Genomic DNA, 23838 nt, shown 5'->3' on the forward strand with positions numbered 1-23838 from the left:
TGACAAGTCTTGAACCCTTTGTCTATGAAGTTCAGTTCTTGCCCACGGTTTCATCCCCTCTAGAAAATAGAACAACTTGTCCTTCTCCGACATATCCCGAATATCCAACATTAAAGCAGAAAATTGTTTCACATAGTCACTGATTGAACCCGTATGCTTGAGATCTCTCAGTTTTCTCCTTGCATTATACTCAACATTTTCAGGAAAGAATTGGGCCTTGAGCTCTCTCCTCAAGTCTGCCCAACTATCAATCACACAGTTTCCATTTTCAATTTCTCTGTACTTGGTACGCCACCACAGTTTGGCATCACCAACCAAGTACATGGTCGCAGTATCCACCTTTGCCTGTTCTGAGGCCATCCTCACAACTCGAAAGTACTGCTCCACATCAAACAAGAAGTTCTCTAACTCCTTGGCATCTCGGGCACCCCCATACGTCCTGGGTTCTGGCACCTTGGTTTTGCTAACTCCCGGAGTGTTGGAGTTCCCCATAGCAAGAACCATCACATTTACCTTTGCATCCAGATCTGCCATCCGGGCTTGCAAAGTTTCCACCGTGTGGCGAAAGTCCTCTGACATGTCGCCAATCAAACCTGCTTGATGTTTTTGTGATCCCCTCACTTCATCAACAAGTTCTCTCATCTGGGCCACCTCCGCGGCCATAGTGTTGGTTGACTCTTCAACCTGTGCTTCCAGCACGCTGATCCTCTCAGCATTGTTTGGTGCCATGGTCACTTACCAAAGCTTTCCAAACCCAACAACGAAGGCAAACGAATTCACGTAGCAACTCAACCTTGGGCTCTCACCAAGTGTCACCGACTTGGGCTCTGATACCAAATGTCACGGTCCGCCTTTTTCACACCGTTGTGAAGGGCCGTGCGGCGCTAGCTAAAGCACTCTTGCTTAACTAGCCAGCCTTTTGTTTACCAACATTCATCCACGGAACACTTTCATTAACATTCAATCAGATAGCAGCGGAAATTATAATCAATTCATGAAAGCCGTGGCAACCAAGCAGTAAATATCGAAGCAAACGTAATTCATTAACAAATCCTCCGTTGACATGTTGTACTTAGCGAGGGAGGCAAGTAGGCTAAGCACGTTGACAATGGCTAGTGAGTTTTACAATGATTGATGAACACTCACCCTCCCCTAAAGAGCTTTCTAGGCCATTCTCACTCTAGCACTAGGAAACATCAAAGTGACCGAGGAGTCATACTGCCTTATTTGGCTTACAATGAAAGAAATACTAGAAAATAACCCTACACTAGTATTTACATGATGGAAACCCATCCCAAACACACGAGATAAGCGGTCATAGGCAAGCATAATGCCCTGAACAAGCTTAGCCCGTGACACTGCACAAGAGTAGTAAACCAATGAGAGCCATTAAATGTTGAGGACACTTAAAATAGAAGGCCAAGGGAAGGCATCACCATGAATGACTGACCACATTCCTTTAATAAGAGACATCATGACATCTTCAAAATAAAGCAAGCAAAAGCAGAAGCAATCTTTCTTGTCTCAAGGCAATAGTTCTAGATATTAGAAGCACTCTCAACATAGTTTTGCTTTCAATGACATCAAACTACTTAATGTACCAGTTGACATGGACATGAACATAAACCCAGTTGAGTAGTTTAGCCCAAATATGTAACATTTCATTTTTCCCTAAGCATTTGAAACAAATTTCTTCACAAAGAAGAAGCTTTTCAAGTACTTGAAGAATATCGGGTTCAAACAAGTGTCAATTAACCCAAAAAACAAAAGCATCATGAAAGCTTGAAAAATGTCAAGTTTACCTGTTAAACACAGGTATCATTTAACATAAGTCTCTTTTTCTTTATAGCAAGCCATACAAGATCCTTAGTGTTACTAATCTCAATAAAATCCTTTCCCTCTCTCTTAATATTACTTTCCCTCTTTTTCACAAGCAAACTGGGAAAAATTCTTCTGACATGCCAAATCTTAAAAGGACTTGAAAACTATGGCAAGGATGTGTGCTGATAAAAACCGGACCTCAAGGGAACAAGGAAAGCTACCAAACATGTAGATTTTCAAAAGTCACACACAAAAAATCTGCATGGGTATGAGGACACCACCAGAGCAATCCAATAACAACATTATCTTTTTGCAGCACAATATTGAAGACACATTAGAATTCATAGAATACCTGGCATAATATCCAACTTGACCGACTTCAATCCTTTCATTACACGTCGTCCATTGCATGACTTGCAGAAGGTCTATAGGAGAACTAAACATATTAGTAAATCAAAATATACAAATTTCATGAAAAACTATGCACACTTCATGCTTATAAATTATGATCAAATTTTCCATGTGCATTTTACGCTCATCACCAACAAAATCATACCATTGGGACTGGAACAGGACTCAAATGTGGGGCCCCATCCCAATATATGGGTGAGCTTTTGTTGGGGACCAATGCAAAACGCATATAGCAAACCTTGCCCAAGTCTTGCCATAATAAATTGAAAAATTTTATTAAACAAACAAATAAATTGAATTGGAGATCAAATGAATACGATATAAGATTATAACTTTTCCACCTCAATGACCACTATACTTAATCAAAAATAACTTAGACAGGAAATCACCACTTAAATACATTTTTTCATAGGTAAGTGGGAAAAAGAACAGCAAGGTTTGAATGCTACTCAAATTAGGTGGATGAACCTTTGTTACTACTAGGCCATTGCATGTCTTCAATTTCACTAAATATATATTGCTCTATGGTCATGCTTGGTATGCAGAATGGAATAATATGGAAACCATATAGTTGTTGTATAGGGGCATAATGGCTGACCCAGAAAATAGTAGTGCTATTCTAAGCAAATGACCATGCAAAAGTTGTGTCATTCCAACAAACATTATATAACATAGGAACAGTATAGAAATTTCCATGATGAAATTTCAGAATAAAGCATTGCCTCTTTCATTGGCTGGGAACCAACTTTTGTAGTCTCATTTGTTAACAGAGATAATTTAGGATGTAAATAGCTTAGTTAAACTATTTTAATTTATATTTATATTGTATATATCAGTTGTAAATAATGCTACAAATCTGGCAGCATATTCCTGAAAACCTGGCAGCATTTAGGTGCTGGCAGCATGTTCCTGAAAACCTGCCAGCATTTAGGTGCTGAAAACCTGCCTGAAAATATGGCAGCAACTATGTAAATCTCTTTTATATAATGAAAGCTAACCCTATGGAAAAGGCATTCAGACCAAAATTGACATGGTATCAGAACCCCTCTTCTGAATTCATTGTTCTCGGTTTCAGCAAGTTCCGTCTTGCTTTTCGTGGGAGTCGTTCTTCTCTGTGGTGTCCACGTTGGTGGTTTTTTGAGTTTTGTTGGGGGCTGCCGGAGTTTTTTGTTTTTTAGTTGTGCACGCTGTCTTTGATTGCAGACTGCTCATCACGGTGTTTTTATTTTATCGTGGTCACTGGGCCTCTTTGTGGCTGTCAGAAGTTTCTGTAGTGGTCAGCAGCTTCGACTCCTCTTGGTGTGATCGAAGAAGGTGCTGTGTTTCTTCCTCTGCTGTGTCATTTTTCATACACAGGGCAGGCTCGCTGTTTATTTGGTTGACTGCTTGGACTTATTTTTTCTTTTGTGCCTTTCATCATGTCTATTGAAAAGACTATTGTTCGATTTAATGGAAAGAATTTCCCTACGTGGGAATTTCAATTTAAAATGTTCTTGAAATCATCAAATCATATTGATAGTTCTGCTCAAGTTCCCATTGATGGAAAGGAATTTGCACAATGGGAGGTCAAGGATGCTAAGGTAATCGCTTGAATGTTGGGGACAATTAAGTCTCACCTTGTGACCAATCTTCACTGTTTTACTATGGCTCAAGCTATGTGAGATTATCTCCACCATATTTACCACCAAGATCACAAAGCTCGGAAGTTCCAATTAGAGTTGGAAATTAGTAATTACAATCAAGGTAACTTACCTATTGAACAATTTTATTCTGATTTTATTCATCTTTGGAGCGAATATTCTGCAATTGTCATCATGGTTTTAAATCGCAGCTGCGGGTAGCATAACGTAACGGTAACGGGTGTAACGGGAAGCGGGAGTAGCGGATGTTACATAACGGGAAGCGGGTGTAACGGCCGTGAATTTTTTTGAAGCATGCACAACCTTGTGCATATTAGCGTATTTGCATGTTTTAAGCTTTTAGCTCTTCTTAGAAATAGTTTGTGTATTTTGGATCATTTAGTTAGAGTAACTAAGTTCTTTGGTAAGAGCAACAAGTTTACATTTGTTTTAAACCACCATTGATAGAAAAATTACATGTGTGTGTGCACATTATACTTTCCATTGTTCTTCTCTGTAATAAATTTTTATGTGCGCTAAATTAATTAAAAGAACAAAATACATTATACACTCCATTAATCTATGAGACACATAAGACATACAAATAATACAAATATAAAATAACTAGAAAAGAAAGATGGTTGAAGTTGAAAAATATAGAACATAAATATCGCATTACTAATATTATCAAAATAAAATATTTTCCTAATTAGTATTTTTCAAATTGTTAATTAATGCATCTATTGTGAGTATTTAAAGAAATAGTAAACTTTGTATCATTGTCATCCTCATTATAATCTTTTCCCCCTCTCGCCACATGATATATTGAGAATGATTTATGAGAGGGAAAAAGTGAGAAGAAAAAGTAAAAAATAAAATAATTTTTTTGGTGTAACAGTCTTGTAGCGGTTACATAACGGCCATAGTCGCCTTTACGTAATGGCCGTGGTCCGTAACGGCTGCTACGGCCGTGATTTTTCTTCACACCAATTTTGCGGTGTGTAACGGCATCGGCAACCCAAAAAACCGTTATGTAACGGTCACAGCCTTTATTTAAAACCATGATTGTCATGCTAAGGCTCCCCTGCGGCATTCGCAGCTCTTCAAGCAGTTCATGCTGAGAGTCAACGCGATCAGTTTTTTATGAAACTTTGACCTGAATTTGAACCCATTCGCGCCAATTTATTGAACCATAATCCAGCTCCTTCTTTGGATTTTTTTGGGAGATTTGTTGTACGAAGAACAGCGGTTATCCACTCACATGGGTATGACTTCTAAGAAGGTATTTTCTGAGGCTGTGAATATAGCATATGCAGCACAAGGGAGAGGGAGGAACAAGTTGCAATGTTACAGTTGCAAGGAGTTTGGTCATAATGCTCGTAATTGTCTTAAGAAAGTTTGTAACTACTGCAAGAAAGTCGGCCATTTCATCAAAGACTGTCGAGTGCGGCCTCAACATCGCCAATCCCACGCTTTTCAGGCTGCTGTTCGGTCCTCTTCTTCTTCTTCTGCGCCACCCACTGTAAGCTTTAATTCGTTTGTTCTCACACCAGCAATGGTCCAACAAATGATTGTGTCTGCTTTTACGGCCTTAGGCTTGCATGGTACGGCTACTAAGTCAACTTCTTGGATTGTTGATTCAGGCACTTCTAATCATGACGGGTAATATGACGGGTCTCCATGATGTTCGTAAGTATAAAGGCACACAAAATATTCAGATTGCTGATGGCAGTACTCTTTCAATTACTGCTATTGGTAATTTGGGCTCTTCATTTCGCGATGTTTTTGTCTCTCCTTGATTGTCCACCAATTTGCTTTCTGTTGGACAATTGGTAGATAATAACTATGATGTTTATTTTTCTCGTTGTGGTTGTCTTGTGTAGGATCAGGTGTTGGGGACAATGCTCGAGAAGGGGCCTAAAGTGGGACGTTTGTCTTGTATCTTATGACTGTGCTACTTGTCGTTTTTTGTAAAAGTAAAACTTTACCTTTCCCTGCACATGGTAGTCGTGCTTCTAATTGCTTTGAGATTGTGCATACTGATGTTTGAGGTGTGAGTCCTATTATTTCTCATGGCCAATTTCGTTATTTTGTAGTGTTTATTGATGATTATAGACATTTCACTTGGATATAGTTTCTCCGCTCTAAAGCTTACGTGTTTTCTATCTCTCAAAAATTTGTTGCGTTCGTCGAGACAGATCAATACTATCAAAATTTTACGCTTTGACTCCGCCAGGGGGGGGGGGGGGTACATATCTCATCCTTTTCAGAATTTTCTTCAGCAAAATGGGATCATTTCTCAGCGTTCTTGTCCTTATACCACTCAACAAAATGGAGTCGCTGAGCGTAAGAATCATCATCTCTAAGATGTCGTTCGTACTTTGTTGATTGATTCTTCTGTACCTTCTAACTTCTGGGTAGAAGCTTTATCTACTATTGTCCATTTGATCAATTATTTGCCTACTGCCACTCTAAATTATGATTCTCCCTATTTCAATTATTTGGCATATCTCCCGAGTATCAAACACTTCATACTTTTAGGTGTGCTTGTTTTGTTCATCTTCCACCTATGGAGTGTCACAAACTTGCTGCCCAGTATGTCATGTGTGCCTTTATGGGATATAGTTCTACTCATAAAGGATTTGTTTGTTATGACGCTCATGCAAATAAATTACAAATTTCCCAAAATGTGATTTTCTTCAAAAATCAATATTTCTTTTGGTCTCAAGTTATTTCTAATACTCCTATTACTCTTCTTCCTGCTTTTGGTGATGTGTCTCCTTCTATTGAGCGATTTAAACTAGTTGTGGTATATCATCGACGTCCTCCTCCTCCTTCAACGCCCCTTCCGAACATTGATCCGTCATCTGATTATGTGGTTCCTCGGCGCTCCACTCAGGTTACACACCCATCGGATAGGTATGGTTTTCCTCATACCTCACTTACTACCACTCTCGACACTATTTTTGTTCCTCACTCATATACCCAAGCAGACACACAAGCATGTTGGCAACAAGCCATGCAAGAAGAAATCTAAGCTCTTCAAGATAATCACACTTGAGACCTTGTGACTTGTACCCTATGGTGTCAAACCTATTGGTTGTAAATGGGTGTATTCAGTCAAGTTTTGATCTAATGGGTCACTGGACAGATATAAGGCTGGTCTTGTGGCTCTTGGGAACCGACAAGGGTATGGTATTGATTATGAAAAGACCTTTGCACGTGTTGCCAAAATGACTACTGTGTTGGCTCTCTTGGCACTTGTTACATCGCAGGGGTGGTCTCTCTGATAGATGGATGTAAAGAATGCTTTTCTACATGGGGATTTGAAGGAAGAAATCTATATGTCTCCACCTCCCGGCATGTTTGCTACACTTTCCTTAGCGGTTTGTCGGCTACGCTGATCCCTGTATGGACTGAAACAAGCTCCGCATGCATGGTTTCATAAATTTCGCTCTACTCTACTTGATTTTCAGTTTACTCAGAGCCAGTTTGATTCCTCTTTTTTCTTTGCAAGACTTTTGGAGGAATTGTATTGCTTCTGGTATATGTTGATAACATTGTAATTACTGGCTCTGATACTGCGTGAATTAAGCAATTACAACAGCATCTCAAGGGCTCTTTTCACATGAAAGATCTTGGTCCCCTGCAATACTTTCTTGGCCTTGAGGCGCAGCTTACTCCGACTGGCATGTTGTTACACCAACACAAATACACGCAGGAAGTGATTTCATTGACTAGTCTCCAATCAGGTAACTCTGTTCTTACTCCCTTGGAGGTAAATCATAAGCTTCATTAGGAAGAAGGCAAACTTCTATCAGATCCATCCTTGTATGAACAGCTTGTTGGGAGTTTGAACTACTTAATTATTACTCGTCTTGATATTTCTTTTGCTGTGCAACAAGTCAACCAATTTATGAAGGCTCCCCAACATCTTCATTTAGCCGTTGTCTGCCGCATTATCCGATATTTGAAGGGCACCTCTACATGCGGGTTGTCATTTCCTAAGGAATCTTCCTTACAGTTGGTGGGGTATAGTGACGCTGATTGGGCCGAATGTGTGGATGCTCGTCGCTCTATTACTGGCTGATGCATGTTCTTAGGCAATGCACTCATTTCTTGGAAGAGTAAGAAGCAAGACAGAGTTTCCAAGTCCTCCACTAAGTCAAAGTATCGTGCTATGTCTTTCGAATGCTTTGAGATCACATGGCTTCGTGGGTTATTGGGTGAACTTGGATATTCTCAACTTCATCCCACTCCTCTTCATGCTGATAATACTAGTGCTATTCAGATAGCCGCTAATCCTGTTTTCCATGAGCGTACGAAACATATCGAAGTCAATTGCCACTCCATACGTGAATCCTTTGACAAACGAGTGATTACTCTTTCTCACATTTCCACCAAACATCAAACTGCAGAAATATTCAATAAAACTCTATCTCGGCACCGACATCAGTTCTTGGTTGACAAATTGATGCTTCTTGATCTACCAGCATCAATTTATAGGGGGATATTAACAAAGATAATTTAGGATGTAAATAGCTTAGTTAAACAATTTTAATTTATATTTATATTGTATATATCAGTTGTAAATAATGCTGCAAATCTGGTAGCATACTCCTGAAAACCTGGCAGCATTTAGGTGCTGGCAGCATGTTCCTGAAAACCTGCCAGCATTTACGTGCTGAAAATCTGCCTGAAAATATGGCAGCAACTATGTAAACCTCTTCTATATAATGAAAGCTAACCCTATGGAAAGGGCATTCAGACCAAAATTGACATCATTTTCTTACAACATCACCATTTTTTTTATGTAAAACAACACCATTGTGAAATTTAATAGTAGCATTTTAATGAAAAGCATCAAAGCATGAGAGAATGAAGAAATTTTTACAACAGCATTTTAGAACACACACAATTTTCATTTCAAACCTAAATTGTAAATCCAAGTAGCAGGCTTCAGCATTGAAAGAAACATTCTATACCAAGCTTGGGTGAATGGATAAAACCAACTCAGAACCAAGATTGACAATTTTAGGATACAAATTTTAAACGCTATTTAGCTTCACCAATTAATAATCTAAACAATTTTAAAGTAAAAAAAAAAATTCTTAAAAAATATTTGCTCATTCAAGATAAAATGAGTGTTCCAAAAAAAATGGCAAGCCAAAAATCTTCAACCATTCAAGTTACAAAACAATTATACACAAAACAAATAGTTTTGGAAGGGGGTGGAGTCCCCACATAATGTGGCAATAATACAATTTTACAAAGAGATGGCAAGCAGAGGAAAAACTAAGGAAGCAGAAAAAAAATACTAATGAAATTAAGGAAATAATAGAGAAATGGAACGAAAAATGAAAATTATTGAAAACTTGGTCTCCCAATCAATTAGACCACTTGATATTAAATGGTGTGCAAAGTGAAGGAAGTGTAAATATAAAAGCCATCCAATACATGGGAACCATCAAATAGGTCTTGGGCATAGCTGCAGCAATATAGTATCTAAAGAATTAGAGCAAGACAGATGCAATTGGAATATTTGAGAAGTTCCCATTATTACTTGGATAACAATTCTGGAAAAAGTAAATTTTACAGAATGCTTTACAATATATCGAAACCAAAGCAAGAGTAAGGTTTATGGAGTGATTTACAATGAGTAGAAAGTAAAAATCGAAATTTCCTGCAGCCACTTAGCTAACTAAAATGCCTTATATGCTAAAACTCATTTTAACATTTTAAAATTCATAGAAATTTTAAAGATAATTAATCACAGTGATCTCATTCCTTGTGTTATATTAAATAAAACCATAGTCTATTACTATTATAAAAGAAATTTTCATTTTGCCAGTTACTTTTACCATTCATTGGGAGCGTGGACTTGGGAACTCGGATTTGGATTTGTGCGAATTTAGATAAAATGCCATATTAAAAGTGTATTGAGTTTCGTCTAAAATTTATACAAATTCAAATCCAAGGCATGAAATCATGATCCCAAACACAGAAGCAGTCTCATTTTTTGAATATCTAAATGTTTGTATGACTGTTAATCTTCTCTACTAAGAAAATGTAATAATAAAAAATTATATATATTTTTTTTAAAAAAAATAGAATGTTTTGGAGCTGTGGAACATGCTCATTGTGCGCGCCCATGGGTAGTTGCACACTATGTCCATGCCACAACAGAAGTACCCTATACATAAAAATATTCAATTTAACAACTAAAAAGAGTACGTTTTTTATTTGTTCCAAAAGAATACATTCATGTATCATGAATTCCAAGGAAAAAACAATATGAGGATAATGATGCAGCACATCATACCTTCACAGTTTTCCCACTCCCACCGCAGGCAGTACAGGTAGACTGAAACCTAAATGGGCCCTGCTGCGCGAATCTCTGGAGATGCAGGAACATGATATATTATCAATAAATCTATTAATTTATCTATGAATCTATTAGTTTTGCAGAAACTATGAGGAATATAAATCTACTTCCAAGAAAAACTAACCATGCCTGCACCTCTACAGTGTCTACATGTTTCAGGCTTAGTCCCAGGAGGAACACCAGCTCCACCTAAACCAAATAATAAGTGTTGCCATATTATAATTAGTATTATAATAACAACATAAATAAAGAACCCTCACCATAGCATCAGCGCAATAATTTCCAACCAAATGGAGCCAAAAACAGAGAAGTAAATTGGTAAATGCTACACAAGAAATTTTTTAAAAGACAAAAATTTAAGTATACCACAAGCTTCACAAGGCAAATCAGTTTGAAATGACACAGTTTTGGTGCATCCTTGAACAGCTTCCATGAAGGACAGTTCAATAGAAACCTGCAGGTAAAATATAAAAACCAATAGTTATGTCAAAGAATCAATTCTAGAATATATAGACAAATCACCAACATAAATGAAATGGAGAAAACCTGAACATCCTCGCCTCCAAGCCTCCGATCCCTAAATATTGACTTGAAAATCTGATGCAATTAATATTGAACAAGGTGCAACATCAAGCACAAGAGGGAGGTGAAATTAATATAAATTTACTAACACTGATTGATAATTAGGTCCAACAAAAACTCTTAAGTGGAAAAGTGAGACTGGAATACCAGTCAAAAATGACGAGGAATAATATGATTACATTCTAGTTTATAAACCAAATATAATAAATGATCAGATTCTCTGAGCTCAGGGCATGTATCAATCAATAATCTAAGTGGTTACAAAATACGAATTCATAGCCCATAGTTTTTTATTAGTTTTCAAAAATCAAATCAAAATAGCATGCCTATATGTACAGGCAAGTGCATTGAAAATGAGATAGACACAAATATGAATTTATATTAGACACTTGAGAGTCGAAGCAATATGGTGTTTTTTAATGAAACAAAAACTTCATTAATACAAGAAAAAAGAAAAAAAATGACACGAAAATATAGAGATCAGAAGACTCCAACGCATTTGATTTGGAAGAAAGCTTCATTTTTTGCTGCATAAATGAAGCTTTCTTCCAAATCAAATGCGTTGGAGTCTTCTGATCTCTGCAATAACACACGTTTGTTAATAACATGTCATTTGGAAAATACAGCATAAATTTCCTAATTGCTAGATTTAGTGCTCAGGAATGACATTACAATGCTTCAAAATATTTTTACCAATTCTCAGTTTATTACACAGCCAGAATTTTCTAGTAACTAAGCTTCAAATGCTGCCTTTTAATCATAAAGTGCATCACCATCTTTCATTTCATATGTACTGTATCTTATCATATTTATTATACTGGGAAACATCAAACATAAAAAATTGAGATGTGAACCACTCTACCCATTTGAAATTGCATCATTTTACATGCACATTTCATGAGTCACAATACTAACAACTGCATAATATCTCATAGCACTCGTATCACAATATTCTTCTATAAAGAAAAACTGCAGAAGGAGTGTCCTAGCACTAATTCAGCCACCAAAAGCACTATGCTAATTCTCAATTGAAATGTAACATAGAAACACACACACGCAATACTCTAAAAAGATATATCTACTCATGTAACCATACAGAGATGAAGTCTCATTTTCAGATTAAATTATCAGCCTATTAAATGCTCAGCATCAAATTAGAATAAAGATGTGACTAAATAAGGAGAAGCAATTCTAGAGAGAATCAAGGGTCAAACTCAAGAACAATTAGAATAAGTCAATACATCATCCATCGGTGTGGAAAAAATGTCCTCAAACGGATTTCTCATGCCAGGACCACCAGGGCCTCCTTCAGAAGCTTGTTTAAATGCATCATGGCCAACCTATCAAATTATGGGCACCAATAAAGCAAGACTCATCATTATTAATAAAAGGAACAAGCTGAAACATCAACTACAACATAATCACCAGATGCAGAGCAAGGAACACTAAACTGGAACATCAATTATGGAATAATCACAAGATGCAGTTCATAGATGTTTATAAAAATAACATTAAAAAAACGAAAAACCCTTAATAGTTGATTTGTTGGGGATGATTTTTGAACAGGCTCACTCATATAATCACTTACGTGTATTATGAATTTTCCACACCAATGAATATGGATAAATGAGTGAAATGCCTTAATGCTAGCTTAAAGAATTTGAGCAAGGACTTCACAGGCATAGGAAACATAGCATGAAAAAATTCAGATTTTCTAAACAATCCCAAATTTATGGAAAATAAAATCCTTATGCGCATTATGAATATGGGTCAATGAGTGAAATGCCTATACGGTATAGACAATTCAACACCTCAAAGGCTTCCTTGGAATTACATCTGGAAAAAAGCAGCCCCCCAAAAAGGCTGCATTTCTTGCTTGGGAGGCAACAAACTATTTGAACCCTTAACAACCTGCAGAAAAGGGTGTTGACCCTCGCCAACAGGTGATTCCTATGTACGGTTGTTGCTGAATCAGTTGAAACCATCCTCCTGCACTGCCCCCTGACCAGGAATCTTTGAAGCGTGGCCTTCTCATTGACCAGGCAGCAGTGGGCCACTGCCAGCTCTGCAGGAGGGGAGTTTTAGGCTTGGAAAGGCATTCGAGCCACCAAAGAGAACAGGAAGGATTTGACTCTCATCCCTCTTTCCATATTTTGAAGTACTTGGAAGAAAAAAAAAACAAGAAGAGGGCCTCATATTAGTAATATCAGTGTGTTTCAACTGTTACCAGCTGGCACAGTGGGCAGTTCTTGAGTGATCACAATGTAATTCCTGATTTTGCCACCCTGCAAGGTGGATGATCCTTGTTCTACTGTATATTAGGTTGGCATCCTCTTGATTCCCTATTAATAAAGTTCTTTATGCTGATTAAGAAAAAGAGGGGGGGGAGGGGATCCTGCATACTAACCTCCTCCGTGGGTAGGGAGAATCCTGTTACTCCTATTAAATCATTACCGAAACCCCCTTCTCAAATACAGAAACATCCTTCAAACCTTCCAAAGGAGGAGACGAAAAATAAGAAAGGTCACCAAGAAATTCAAAAAAATCAGAATCATGACCAATTTGATAGTTGAAAGAATCCAACAATAACCCACAATCACAGGCAAACTCACAGTCAGTGTTCGAATGTCACCCTATTGTGTTCCTTTTCAATCTGATTTTTCCCTTCGTCCCTCTCTATGACTGAATGAGAGCTGTATTGAGATTCTTCAGCAACAAAAAAAAATCCCTACAAATTCTCATTTTAAAATTTAACCATTCTAATGATTATTAACAAGAAATCCCTTACCTGATTCATCCCGCCCCTCTGATATAGACCTTCATATCCTCCATCTTATTACATCCCGTCACATCTTTACTACTCCCATAGGAACAAACCTCCTCCAAATGCAATCTAGTATCGATTCGATTCTTCCTGTGCCCTTTAATCTTCTGCTTCACGTGAGTTTGTCCACCCTTATCATCCTCCACAGAAGGCTGTTTCACCAACCCAACAGGAAAAGCATCCCCAGCTAGACCGCTATGCTCAACTCTTTTCTCTTGAGTAGAAGACGTCTTCCCACCATTAGAAGCCTTCTGATTATATGCCCCCATCCCAGGCTCTTAGTACACATCTGGCCATGGGATAACTTTAGAAGCCCCTTGAACTCTAAAGTTAATGCCAGGAATTTGGGCCTGTTCACTTAAATGACAAAATTGATCTTCCTTCCTTTCCAAAACCTAGCCAAGACTTGAATTCACTCCAGCCTGATCTTGGGCTTGTTTACAATATTGGTCCATTTCCAAACCAATTACAGCCTGAATTTGGGCCGATTTATAAAATAGTCCCAGGCTCGAACCAGCTATCTAGCCCAAGTCCAAGACAACCACCAGACATCCAGATCCATTCCATCCAACCTTCATCGTCCTAACTTACTTGAGAAACAATAGCCGCCTTAGGCACCCTAGTGTCCCCAACCAACACCGTAGACAATGGTGCGGTTGCCTTCACCCTTAAACCCAAGGGATCACCGCCCACACCATTAAAAAAACAGCTTACTTCTTTCCTTCAGAACCTTGCTCTACAAACAAGCATTCCTCTAACCCCTTCACCAACCTTGCCTTTGCCAAAATCATTTACCTTTGCTTGTAATTTTCCTTAGCCATCAATCCAAATTCCTGAATAAATCCTTTCCATCCTTCTCCCTATCCCCATGAGGGGAAAAAAATTTACCCCTTCCCCCTTCCATCCCAAACCTAACTCCAAAATCTTCCCCATATAGAAGGCCAATATCTGACACTTCCAACCATCATGCTTTGAAAACCTCTTCCCAAACCTCCAAAAACTAACGGTATTCCCTTCATAAACCATTTGACCAAAAACTGACCCACCAACTCAGAGAGATGCTCAAGAAAGAAAAAAAAACTCACTCTTACCCACTCTATCCAGTCTCAATCCGAAGGTTTTCCCTTCAATCTAAAATTAGCTTTTGCAGTCTCCTTTCTTCATGGTCTCCAATTGACATAGCAAAAGACTTTGTTGAGGGTAGAGAATAGAGGGTAAAGTTTCACAAGGAAAAGTAGAAAAAGTAGTGGAAGGAACTAGCAATTACCCTCCATCCCTCCCTCTTCCCAATCTTCCAAAAACTGACCACAGCCTCTCCATAACCATTTGACCAACAATGACCACAAACAAACCCTCCGATTTCACCCAGGTTGATGCTCGACCACAAATAGAAACTCACTCTTACCCACAATCCAGTCTCAAAACAAAGGTTTCCCTTCAATCTGAAATGATATTTTGCAATCTCCTTCACGGTCTCCAATCATCATGGCAAAAGACTCTGGTGAAGGTAGAGAGAAGAGAGGGAGGGGTTTCACAAGGAAAACAAAAATCAAATGTCAGCAGAGGTCCATTGGAGTTTTAAAACCTCAAGGAAAGTCCAAGGAATTTTTGAAATCTTAGTGGAAGTCAATGTCTTTTTGCCAAATCACAAGGGAGGTCAATGTCTTTTGCCCTTTAAAAACAAAAAGAAAAAGTTCATCCCCAAACAAATGTCTAAGCTCAAACCTAAGGGGTCCTATAGAAAAATGAAAACCACCACTAAGCTTTCCATCAAAGCTCCAACAAAAATGAACAAGTGAATGACTAAGGAAGATATCAAGTCTTAAACACATATCCAGTATCGCAAATAATATGAATATTCCCAACCAAGAGCATACATATGTTACCAAAAATAATTGAAAGCAAACTAAAACCAGATTTGGTTTTTTGATTCCAGCTTCCAGTTTTGGTTTTCTATATTTGAAAATACAATTTTCAGTTTCAACTTTAGTTTCATGAGAAAATCTAACTGGGAAAAAATAAATCAATCTAGCCTTAATTTTATACTCCATATTTTGTGCTACTTACAATATACAGTTTACATACTTGGGCTGTAAGGAGTATAGATCACTAACAATGAGGGCGCACACACAGCATGCACGTGCAATGAGCCAGGGTTTGTTGGAGAGTCCCCTCCATTGTCCCATATAGCACAGAGATTAAGAGAAAGGGCCTCTCCCTTGGACTTGTAAATAATCCAAGTTGTTCGTGAGCTACTTGATGCTCGGCTATGATGACCTCACTAATATAAACGAGCAAAACTTGAGATTAAACTCAAAGCTCAAAAACTAAACTATTTGAACTCAAGCTAGACAATACTTAACTTGCCAAGCTTGCAAGCTAGCTCAGTTAACTAGCTCACAAGTTTTGGCTTGTTTATAAAGTTAAGCAGGCTTTTAAAAGACTCATGAGTTAAATCTTCAAGTAAGTTCATGAGCTTCTTTGCATATAGGCTCACATTTTGACTCATTTATTGGTATTTTTTTCTTGATGGAAAAAATATAAGCTTTACTCTTTTTTTTTTTTTTTTTGACAAAAAAAAAAAAAGAGCATGCAACGAACATAAAAACAACCAGAAATAATGCCTTCAGAGGTCTCCTATTCTGCAACAGTTATTGGCGTTAACTCCATCAAGAACAACCAAACAAACAAAAGCCTTAATCTTACAGGGGTATTTAGCCCTCCAAATAGAACAATGAAGAGGAAAGACCCTATAAGTTCTAATCAAATGCTAATGGAAGATTTAGCAGAATAAACTTATGAAGAATCCAAAAGCCAACCCCATATTCTCCCAATAGAGAGATGACTTCCCTCCAATAACAACAAAGAAGAGAGTTCTTCCACCTCCCTGCCATGAACAGTAAACTTGCTATGATTTTTATTTTTTTCATTGTATTTATGATTTCTTGCCTTCATAATAGAATAGTTGCTAAAAACATCCAAATTAGGGCTTTTCTCACATAGCGACTTGAAAACCAAACTAATATTCAATAGTTGAATGTAGGTTTATTAAAATTATATAACATTCATTCAAAACATTAGCATCTAAAGTGTTGAGGTCAAAAGAGGTGAACATGTGCATTTTCTAAAAATTTGCTACTGCAAAATAAGGATTCACAGATGCAGTAACTGTTACATGTTACATAACATCTGCAACAACCACAACCATTACACAACGATGTTAAGACAGTTTGGTCAGACAACAATGAAACTTCGTGGAAAGACCATTCAGGGTTTCTGTTCTTGATGGAGTTGGAAGTGTCAAAAGAAGATTCCAGTGAGACTGTTCAAAAAGTTGCCACATTTTTTTTTGAAATCATGTGCTAATTATGATGGGAGAAAGAAGGAATTTTATAGGAAGATAGTAGAAATTGTGGCACTATGGCAGACTTGATTGTGGACTGCATTGCTTCATTCAACTTGAAACAAGAGTGGGATAAATGAAAGAAATGAAGAGAGGAAGTATGTGTGAAGGATGGTGAGCTAGCAAAAGGAACAAAGAACTTGGAACAGAGGGTGCTGTGATACCATATAATGCAGAACAGAGTGTAAGGGTTTTCTACAAGAGGGTAAAAAAAAGAAGAAGAAGAATGGCGACAAGATGATGAAGGAAGAAGAAGACATAGGCAGTGGGAAGTTGGAACTCAAACCCTGTTGATTTAAGAAAGCTTATTTACAAGAAATTACAAATAAATCCAAACAAATACAAGAAATTACAAAGACTCCCACATATGCATAAGCCTAACCAGAAATTAAATTAAAAACACATAATAACTACTAATTAACAGGCTAAGGACCCAACAATCCTTGAGCCTGTTATTTGAATTGAATCTCCAACTTGGGTCAAAATGATCCATTCAGTTACTTGCCTCCCATCATACATCAAGACGGTTCTCAGGTTCAATTTTGGAAGTATTTATAGGTAGGAAACATAGCGTTTCTCTTGCATTTTCTTCTCTTTCTGTCTCACAACTTCTCATAATGCACCAATTTCCACTTTCTGGATTCTTGATGGGGATTGTAATTCCCGAAATCATCATTTTCTTTCATAAACCTACATCATAGGAAGGCCGACAGGCTTTGTACGCTTCTCAGTTTGTTGGACTCTTCTCCAGCCTTCTTCTAGGGCGGGTTTTAATATCAGAATTTTAGGTGGTTCAGGGTCTTTCCTGTGAATCCTTCTATTCTCTCCTGATTCTTTCTATAACCCCTTTCCATCTGTTTAATCATATAAGAAAGGCAAGATTGTCTTCAGGTTTATGGCTTTTGTTGGCTGACCATCATTAATAGAGTTAACACAAACAACTGCATATTAGGAGACCTTACAAAGTTTTTTGTTTGGAAGTGTGTGACGTGTCACGGTAGTGATTATTCCCACTTCTTTCTGCATTCCTCGATGGCTTGGAGCTCAAGGAATAAGTTACTTTGTTTCTTTGGTGAAAGGTGTCCCCATTTATTGGAAGGCTTTTTTCTTCTTTAGAGGTATTGGGAGGTGTAATTGTGGATGTAGATTGTCATATGCTTTTCTTTTTGTATTTTTGCCTTTGCATCTACATTAAAACAATTGTTTTTCTTCACTTCTTTGTGGGCGCATATTCATCTTATTTTGGAGAAACTTGCTTTTCGGATTTTCAGTGGGACTGGATGGCCCTTTAGCTTGGCTTTTCTTATTATATTTTGCTTTTAGTTTTTTCTTCCCTTCTTTTTTATCCCCCTTTTGCTTTTGAACTCTCACCTCACAAACCACATGGCATGCTTTTGGGACCTTTTGCAAATAATCAAAGTATTGAAGGGCCAACTTGCTGTGTTTAGATGACCACATTACAAATCACCACTGGAGGTACCACGCCCCTTGGCCCACTCCCCTATCCCCTTATGTTTGTAACTGTTCATAACTTCATATAGCTACTGACAAGTTATCACTAGATGCATTTTCATTTTAAGAAGGGGTCTTAACTACAATTTGTGACTTCTCACTAAAGTTGAAGGTCTGTTCATGTTTTAATATAAAACTTATTAACCTGGTGACGTAGGGCAAGAAACAAGACCTTCGGAAGATTCTTGTTGGGGATTAATGGAGAAGAATTGGACAAGGGTTGTTGTGTTTAATTAATTAGTAGATTGTGTATGTTTAATTTAATTATTATAGGATTATGTGTATTTGGAGGCTTGTTAGTTGTATCTGTGTAATTTAGGGGTTTCTCCGTAATTTCATCTAGTTTGAGGGGTATATGTGTAATTTCATGCATTAGAAGCTTTCTAACAAATAGTGTGTGAAACCCATGTAGAAGGTTGTTGTTGAAATTGAATGTGAAAGCAAATGTGTGAATCCCCCTTGTATCCCCTCTCCTTCTCTTCCTTCTTCCGTCTTCTTCCCCTTTCCTCCCCTCCCTCTCTCTTAAATTTTTTCATGGTTGCAGATCATTGATTCTGTCCCACATCATTTGGTATCAGTGCCCAATCATGATCACAACATTCTTCCATTTCAATCCTCCAATATTCCCCTTTCACTCTTCTTCTTCCCCTTTTCTTCCCTTCTTCATTCTCTCTCTCTCTTTCTGCCACTGATTTCTGTTCCTTCTCTATTCTCTACTCTGTTCTATTCTCAGTACTGTTCTGCAAATCGCTTTCCTTCTTCTTTCTTATCCTTCTCTTCAACTTCTCCCTCTTTCTCTTCTTTACTTCTCTCCCTATTTCTAATCTCTTGTAGTTGTCCTATTCTCACCTCTCTTCTCAGCAGGGAAAGTCTCAGTCTGGCAATCTGTTATTTCCACAGAAATTACAGCCGTGCCCTGAATTTCAAAACCCAAATCCAGCAATAATTTTACAACACCTCTGTCACCTTCAGGGACAGAACCAACCAGTAACCCATCTCCTAAAATTTCATCACCTTCCAGCTACTGCTGAAGCTACATGTGCTGGCAAACTTCTCCCAGCCAACAGCCCTTTGTGAAACCCTACCTTTGTGTGCTTTTTCTCATCACACCACCACCACCATTGCAATCTTCATTGCCTGATCTCTCTTCAACCCAAATTTCATCACCAGAAAGTCACCGCCGGCAACTCACACGCCTCACACATCGGCGATGCGCATGAGACAAGTTTCCAGAATAACTTGCTACTTCCAGACTCACGAGAAATTGATCCAGCCACAATAATTTGGGTTGCAGTGTGATATTTTGTGAACAAATGCGATATCTTGATATGAAAGGCTAGAAATTGAAGAATTAGAGTACCAGCAGCACTTTGGCGCCTGGATTTGTCACTTCCAGCAATAAAAATCAATCTGCATTGCTTCTTTTTGTGAGTTTTCTTCATGAATTTGTTTAATTTTTGGGAAGACTCTAGACCACATGTGAACTGACAATAATTCTTGAACATTCAGGATCAGATATGTGGTTTGCAAGAATAGATTGAGGATCAATAGCAGCTGTTTGTTTAACAGTCTTTGGTGATATATAATTGCAACAAGGTGACAAATTATTAGAAAAGGGAACACCTTTTTCCAATAACTTGACACCATGTTGAAATCAATAAGCAAAACCATAGGGGCATCCTTCGTAGGGTTTGAAGACAGAGCCTTGCAATTGTTTGAGGATACTGGAAGAAAGAGATGAGAGGAGATGATGAGTAATAAAAAAAAACCATCGGACAGTATCAGAAAGTTGGATACCAATAGGGAATTAAAAAACAGGAGAATAATCAGAGCCATTGTGTTAAATCATGTTAAGGAAAATCATTTCCTGGAATTTGGGGGGTCTTAACGACCAAGACTAGTGTTATTAAGTCCTTTCTTAAGGATTAAAGGGGGCAATGTGGTGTGCTTGCAAGAAACTAAGGTGGAGATATTGGTGCAGCTCTTGATCAAAGGCCTTTGGGGCTAAGACGCTTTTGATTGGATTTCCCTTGGAGGCAGCTCAAGCGGTTGTCTTGTGGAAGCCTAGTGTTGTGGAATTGTTGGACCACTCCATTAATTCCTTCTCAATCTCCTGTTAGTTGAAACATGATTAACAACTTTCAATGGATTTTCATAGGGTTTTATGGTCCAAGCGAAGGACCCTCCAGATCTTTTTTTGGAATGAACTCTTTGAGATTAGTAGATGGGATGCTCCTTGGATCATTGGAGGTGATTTGAGCATGATTATTTATACGCAAGAAAGAAGTGGGGACAGCCATGAGAGAATTCCTTGACTTCATCAGAATGAATGTCCCTCATTGATCTCCCTTCCATTGGTGGCAATTTCATTTGGGCTAACTCCAACGAGCTGCCTTCCTTTACAAGGATCGATAGGTTCCTAATTTCGGTTGGCTTGGAACTTTGCTTTGGGGAAGCTTCCCAGGCCCAGTTGCTAAGAGATTGGAGGGAATACAAAGAATATTTGTTTGGGGAAGCTTAGGGGAGGAGTTTAAATATTGCCTTGTTCGGTGGCGAGTAGTTAAACAACCCATTTATTTAGGAGGTTTGGGGCTAAAATCCCTCCTCACTTTCAATAATCCCTCCTCGGGAAGTGATTATGGAGGTTCATGAAAGAGAAAAACCACTTTTGGTGGGATATCATTGTTTCTAAATACGGGCTCAAGCAAAATGGTTGGATAACACAATAGTATAGGACCTCCTATGGAATGGGAGTTTGGAAATTCATCAAGGAAGAACGGGTGGTTTTTTTTCCAATTTGTGAGATTTCAAATGGGAAATGGGGTCAACATTTACTTCTGGCATGATGTGTAGCATCAAAACAGTGATCTTACAGCTGCCTTTCTTTCCATCTACAGTTTGGCTTGTAACGAAAATGCCCTTATCAAACATCATCTCCAAATCACTTATCAAAGAATTTCTGGAATATTCCCTTTACTAGGAATGTGGCAGAATGAGAACTTGCACTCTCCAACTTTTATAGAAATCTCTATAATTTCCATTGCCAAAACATCCCCAACAAACCAAAATGGTGTTTTCACCATTAAATCTTTCTACTAGAAGCCTTCCTTGGATTCATATTTGAAGGACAGCAGCCCCCTCAAAGGTTGCCTTTTTTTGTTTGGGCGTCTACACATGGAAATATTTTAACCCTTGAAGTTCTGCAGAAAAGGCAGCTTACAGTCACAAATGGATGTTCCTCTATATGGCTGATACGGAATCAGTCGACCACGTTCTACTCCACTGTCCCGGCTACTGCAAATTCCATTGGAGGGGAGATTTGGGCTTGGAAAGGCATCACAGCCACCAAGGAGAAGCAAAAGGCTTTGAATCTCATCCCTCTAATCATCTTTTGGTGTGCTTCGAAAGAAAGGAATAAGAGAACCTTCAAAGATACAACTACTCTGCTCAAATTTGTAAAGAGCAATGGATTGATGTTGTTTTCAGCTGGCTTAGTGGGCAAATTCTTAATGATCTTAATTTAATCCTGGATGTTTACAACACTGTACATAGTGGTTGATGTTTTGTACCTTGGGTTGGCATTCCATTGATACCCTACTAATATAAATTTCTCTTTACCGATCAATAAACATTTAAGCTTCTTTACACCTTTCTTGAAGGTAGAGGAAATATTTGCAAAATCATCATTGATGGAAGATGTGGTATGAATATTGTTTCTATAAATAGAGTCACCCTAATGCAACTTCAACTAGAACCCCACCCCTTAAGAGATATCGTGGGTTAATAACTCCACATGTTTGTGTGGGTTGATAACTCTATTTTACAAGTTTGTGAAAGATGTTTGGTTCCTATTCAAATGGGTGAATATTCTGCTAATGTTTGGGGGTGATACATACCTATGAATATTGGCCATGTACTCCTTAGTTCTTGGATGGATGATTTGGGTGACTCAATAACATGAGAACACAAATGTAATTCACTATAATGGAAGAAAATTATTTTGAAACCTGCTCTACCAACCAGCCAAGACAAAGAATGTGAGTTTATTGATCATGTCAAAGTTACTCAGCTTGAAGACGCTACAAGCAAGTAAATGCATGTGTTTGAGGACATCCAAAGTTTCTCAAACATTCCTGATATTGAGTTTGTCATCCCCGATATGTTCATTGATGCTAATGCTCAACTCAAGTCTATATGGAATGTGGTTTCTTGTATCACTCAAGCTCAAGAATTCAAAGAGTCCAAGTTTGCTTCTTACATCTAATCCTCCAACAATGCAAAATTCGAGGCCAATTTTTTTCTAGCTTGGAGAAGATTGGATATAGGACAAGAAGCAAGACCCTAGGAAGATTCTTGTTGGAGACTAAAGGAGAAGAATTGGGAAAGGGTTGTTGTGTTTAATTAATTAGTTTATTATGTATGTTTAGTTTAATTAGTACACGATTATGTGTATTTGGGGGCTTGTTTGTAATATATGTGCAATTTTTTAGTGTGTTTGTAATTTCATCTAGTTTTAGAGGTATATGTGCAATCATGTATTAGAGAACTTTCTAGTAAATAGAGTATGAAAGCCACATAAAAGTTGATTGTTGAATTTGAATTTGAAAGTGAACGTGTGATTTCCCCTTGTATCTCCTCTCTCCTCTCCTTCTCTTAATTCTTCCTTTACTCTCCTCTATCTCTCTTACATTCTTTCATGGCTGCAGATCATTGATGTTGTCCCACATCACATGACGTTTCAATTTTGTACAGAAAACAATTAAGTAATGATAACGCATGACAAATTAAACATATTGTTTAGAAATACATAGGCAAAAGAAAGAAAAAAATAATGGAAGGAAGAAAACATTTAATGTCATCAAGTAACAGCTGCTAAGCACTGTATCACAAAAGGTTTATTTTCATATTTAAGTCAAGAAGAGGAATTTGAGGAGATGAGAACGGCTACAGAGTAAATGTTTATCCCCTTTAATAATAGGTGTAAATTTAAAAGGGTAATGTGGAGCACCTGGTCATAAAGTGAACGTTTTTCCTCATCTTTCAAAACCTACAAGAGTGCAAACAAATTTTTTTTTTAACAATTCAGAAATCAAATGATTAAGCTACATATTTTCAGTATGGATAAAATACCTCATATGCCTCCTGAACTTCTTGAAACTTCGCTTCAGCATCAGCATCATCTTTATTTGCATCTGGATGAAGCTTTTTGGCGAGCTGAAAAATAATTAGAAAGATAATGCAAATTATTACAACTAAGAAGTAATGGAACTTGCATACACCG

General features: G+C 37.8%; 1 protein-coding gene across 1 annotated transcript in view; it reads right to left on the reverse strand.

The window, feature by feature from the left end:
• Positions 1–23838, reverse strand: part of LOC131156621 (chaperone protein dnaJ GFA2, mitochondrial) — a 42436-nt gene that overhangs the window by 14130 nt on the left and 4468 nt on the right. The window contains exons 7-14 of the mRNA XM_058110449.1: positions 23688–23771; positions 23566–23604; positions 12060–12158; positions 10783–10833; positions 10603–10690; positions 10361–10425; positions 10174–10248; positions 2174–2246 (exon numbers count right to left, since the gene is read on the reverse strand). Coding sequence (XP_057966432.1) covers positions 2174–2246; positions 10174–10248; positions 10361–10425; positions 10603–10690; positions 10783–10833; positions 12060–12158; positions 23566–23604; positions 23688–23771 — 574 coding nt within the window. The remainder of the gene's footprint in view (positions 1–2173; positions 2247–10173; positions 10249–10360; positions 10426–10602; positions 10691–10782; positions 10834–12059; positions 12159–23565; positions 23605–23687; positions 23772–23838) is intronic.

This window comes from Malania oleifera, chromosome 5, assembly GCF_029873635.1.
Source record: "Malania oleifera isolate guangnan ecotype guangnan chromosome 5, ASM2987363v1, whole genome shotgun sequence".
Classification (NCBI taxonomy): Eukaryota; Viridiplantae; Streptophyta; class Magnoliopsida; order Santalales; family Ximeniaceae; genus Malania; species Malania oleifera.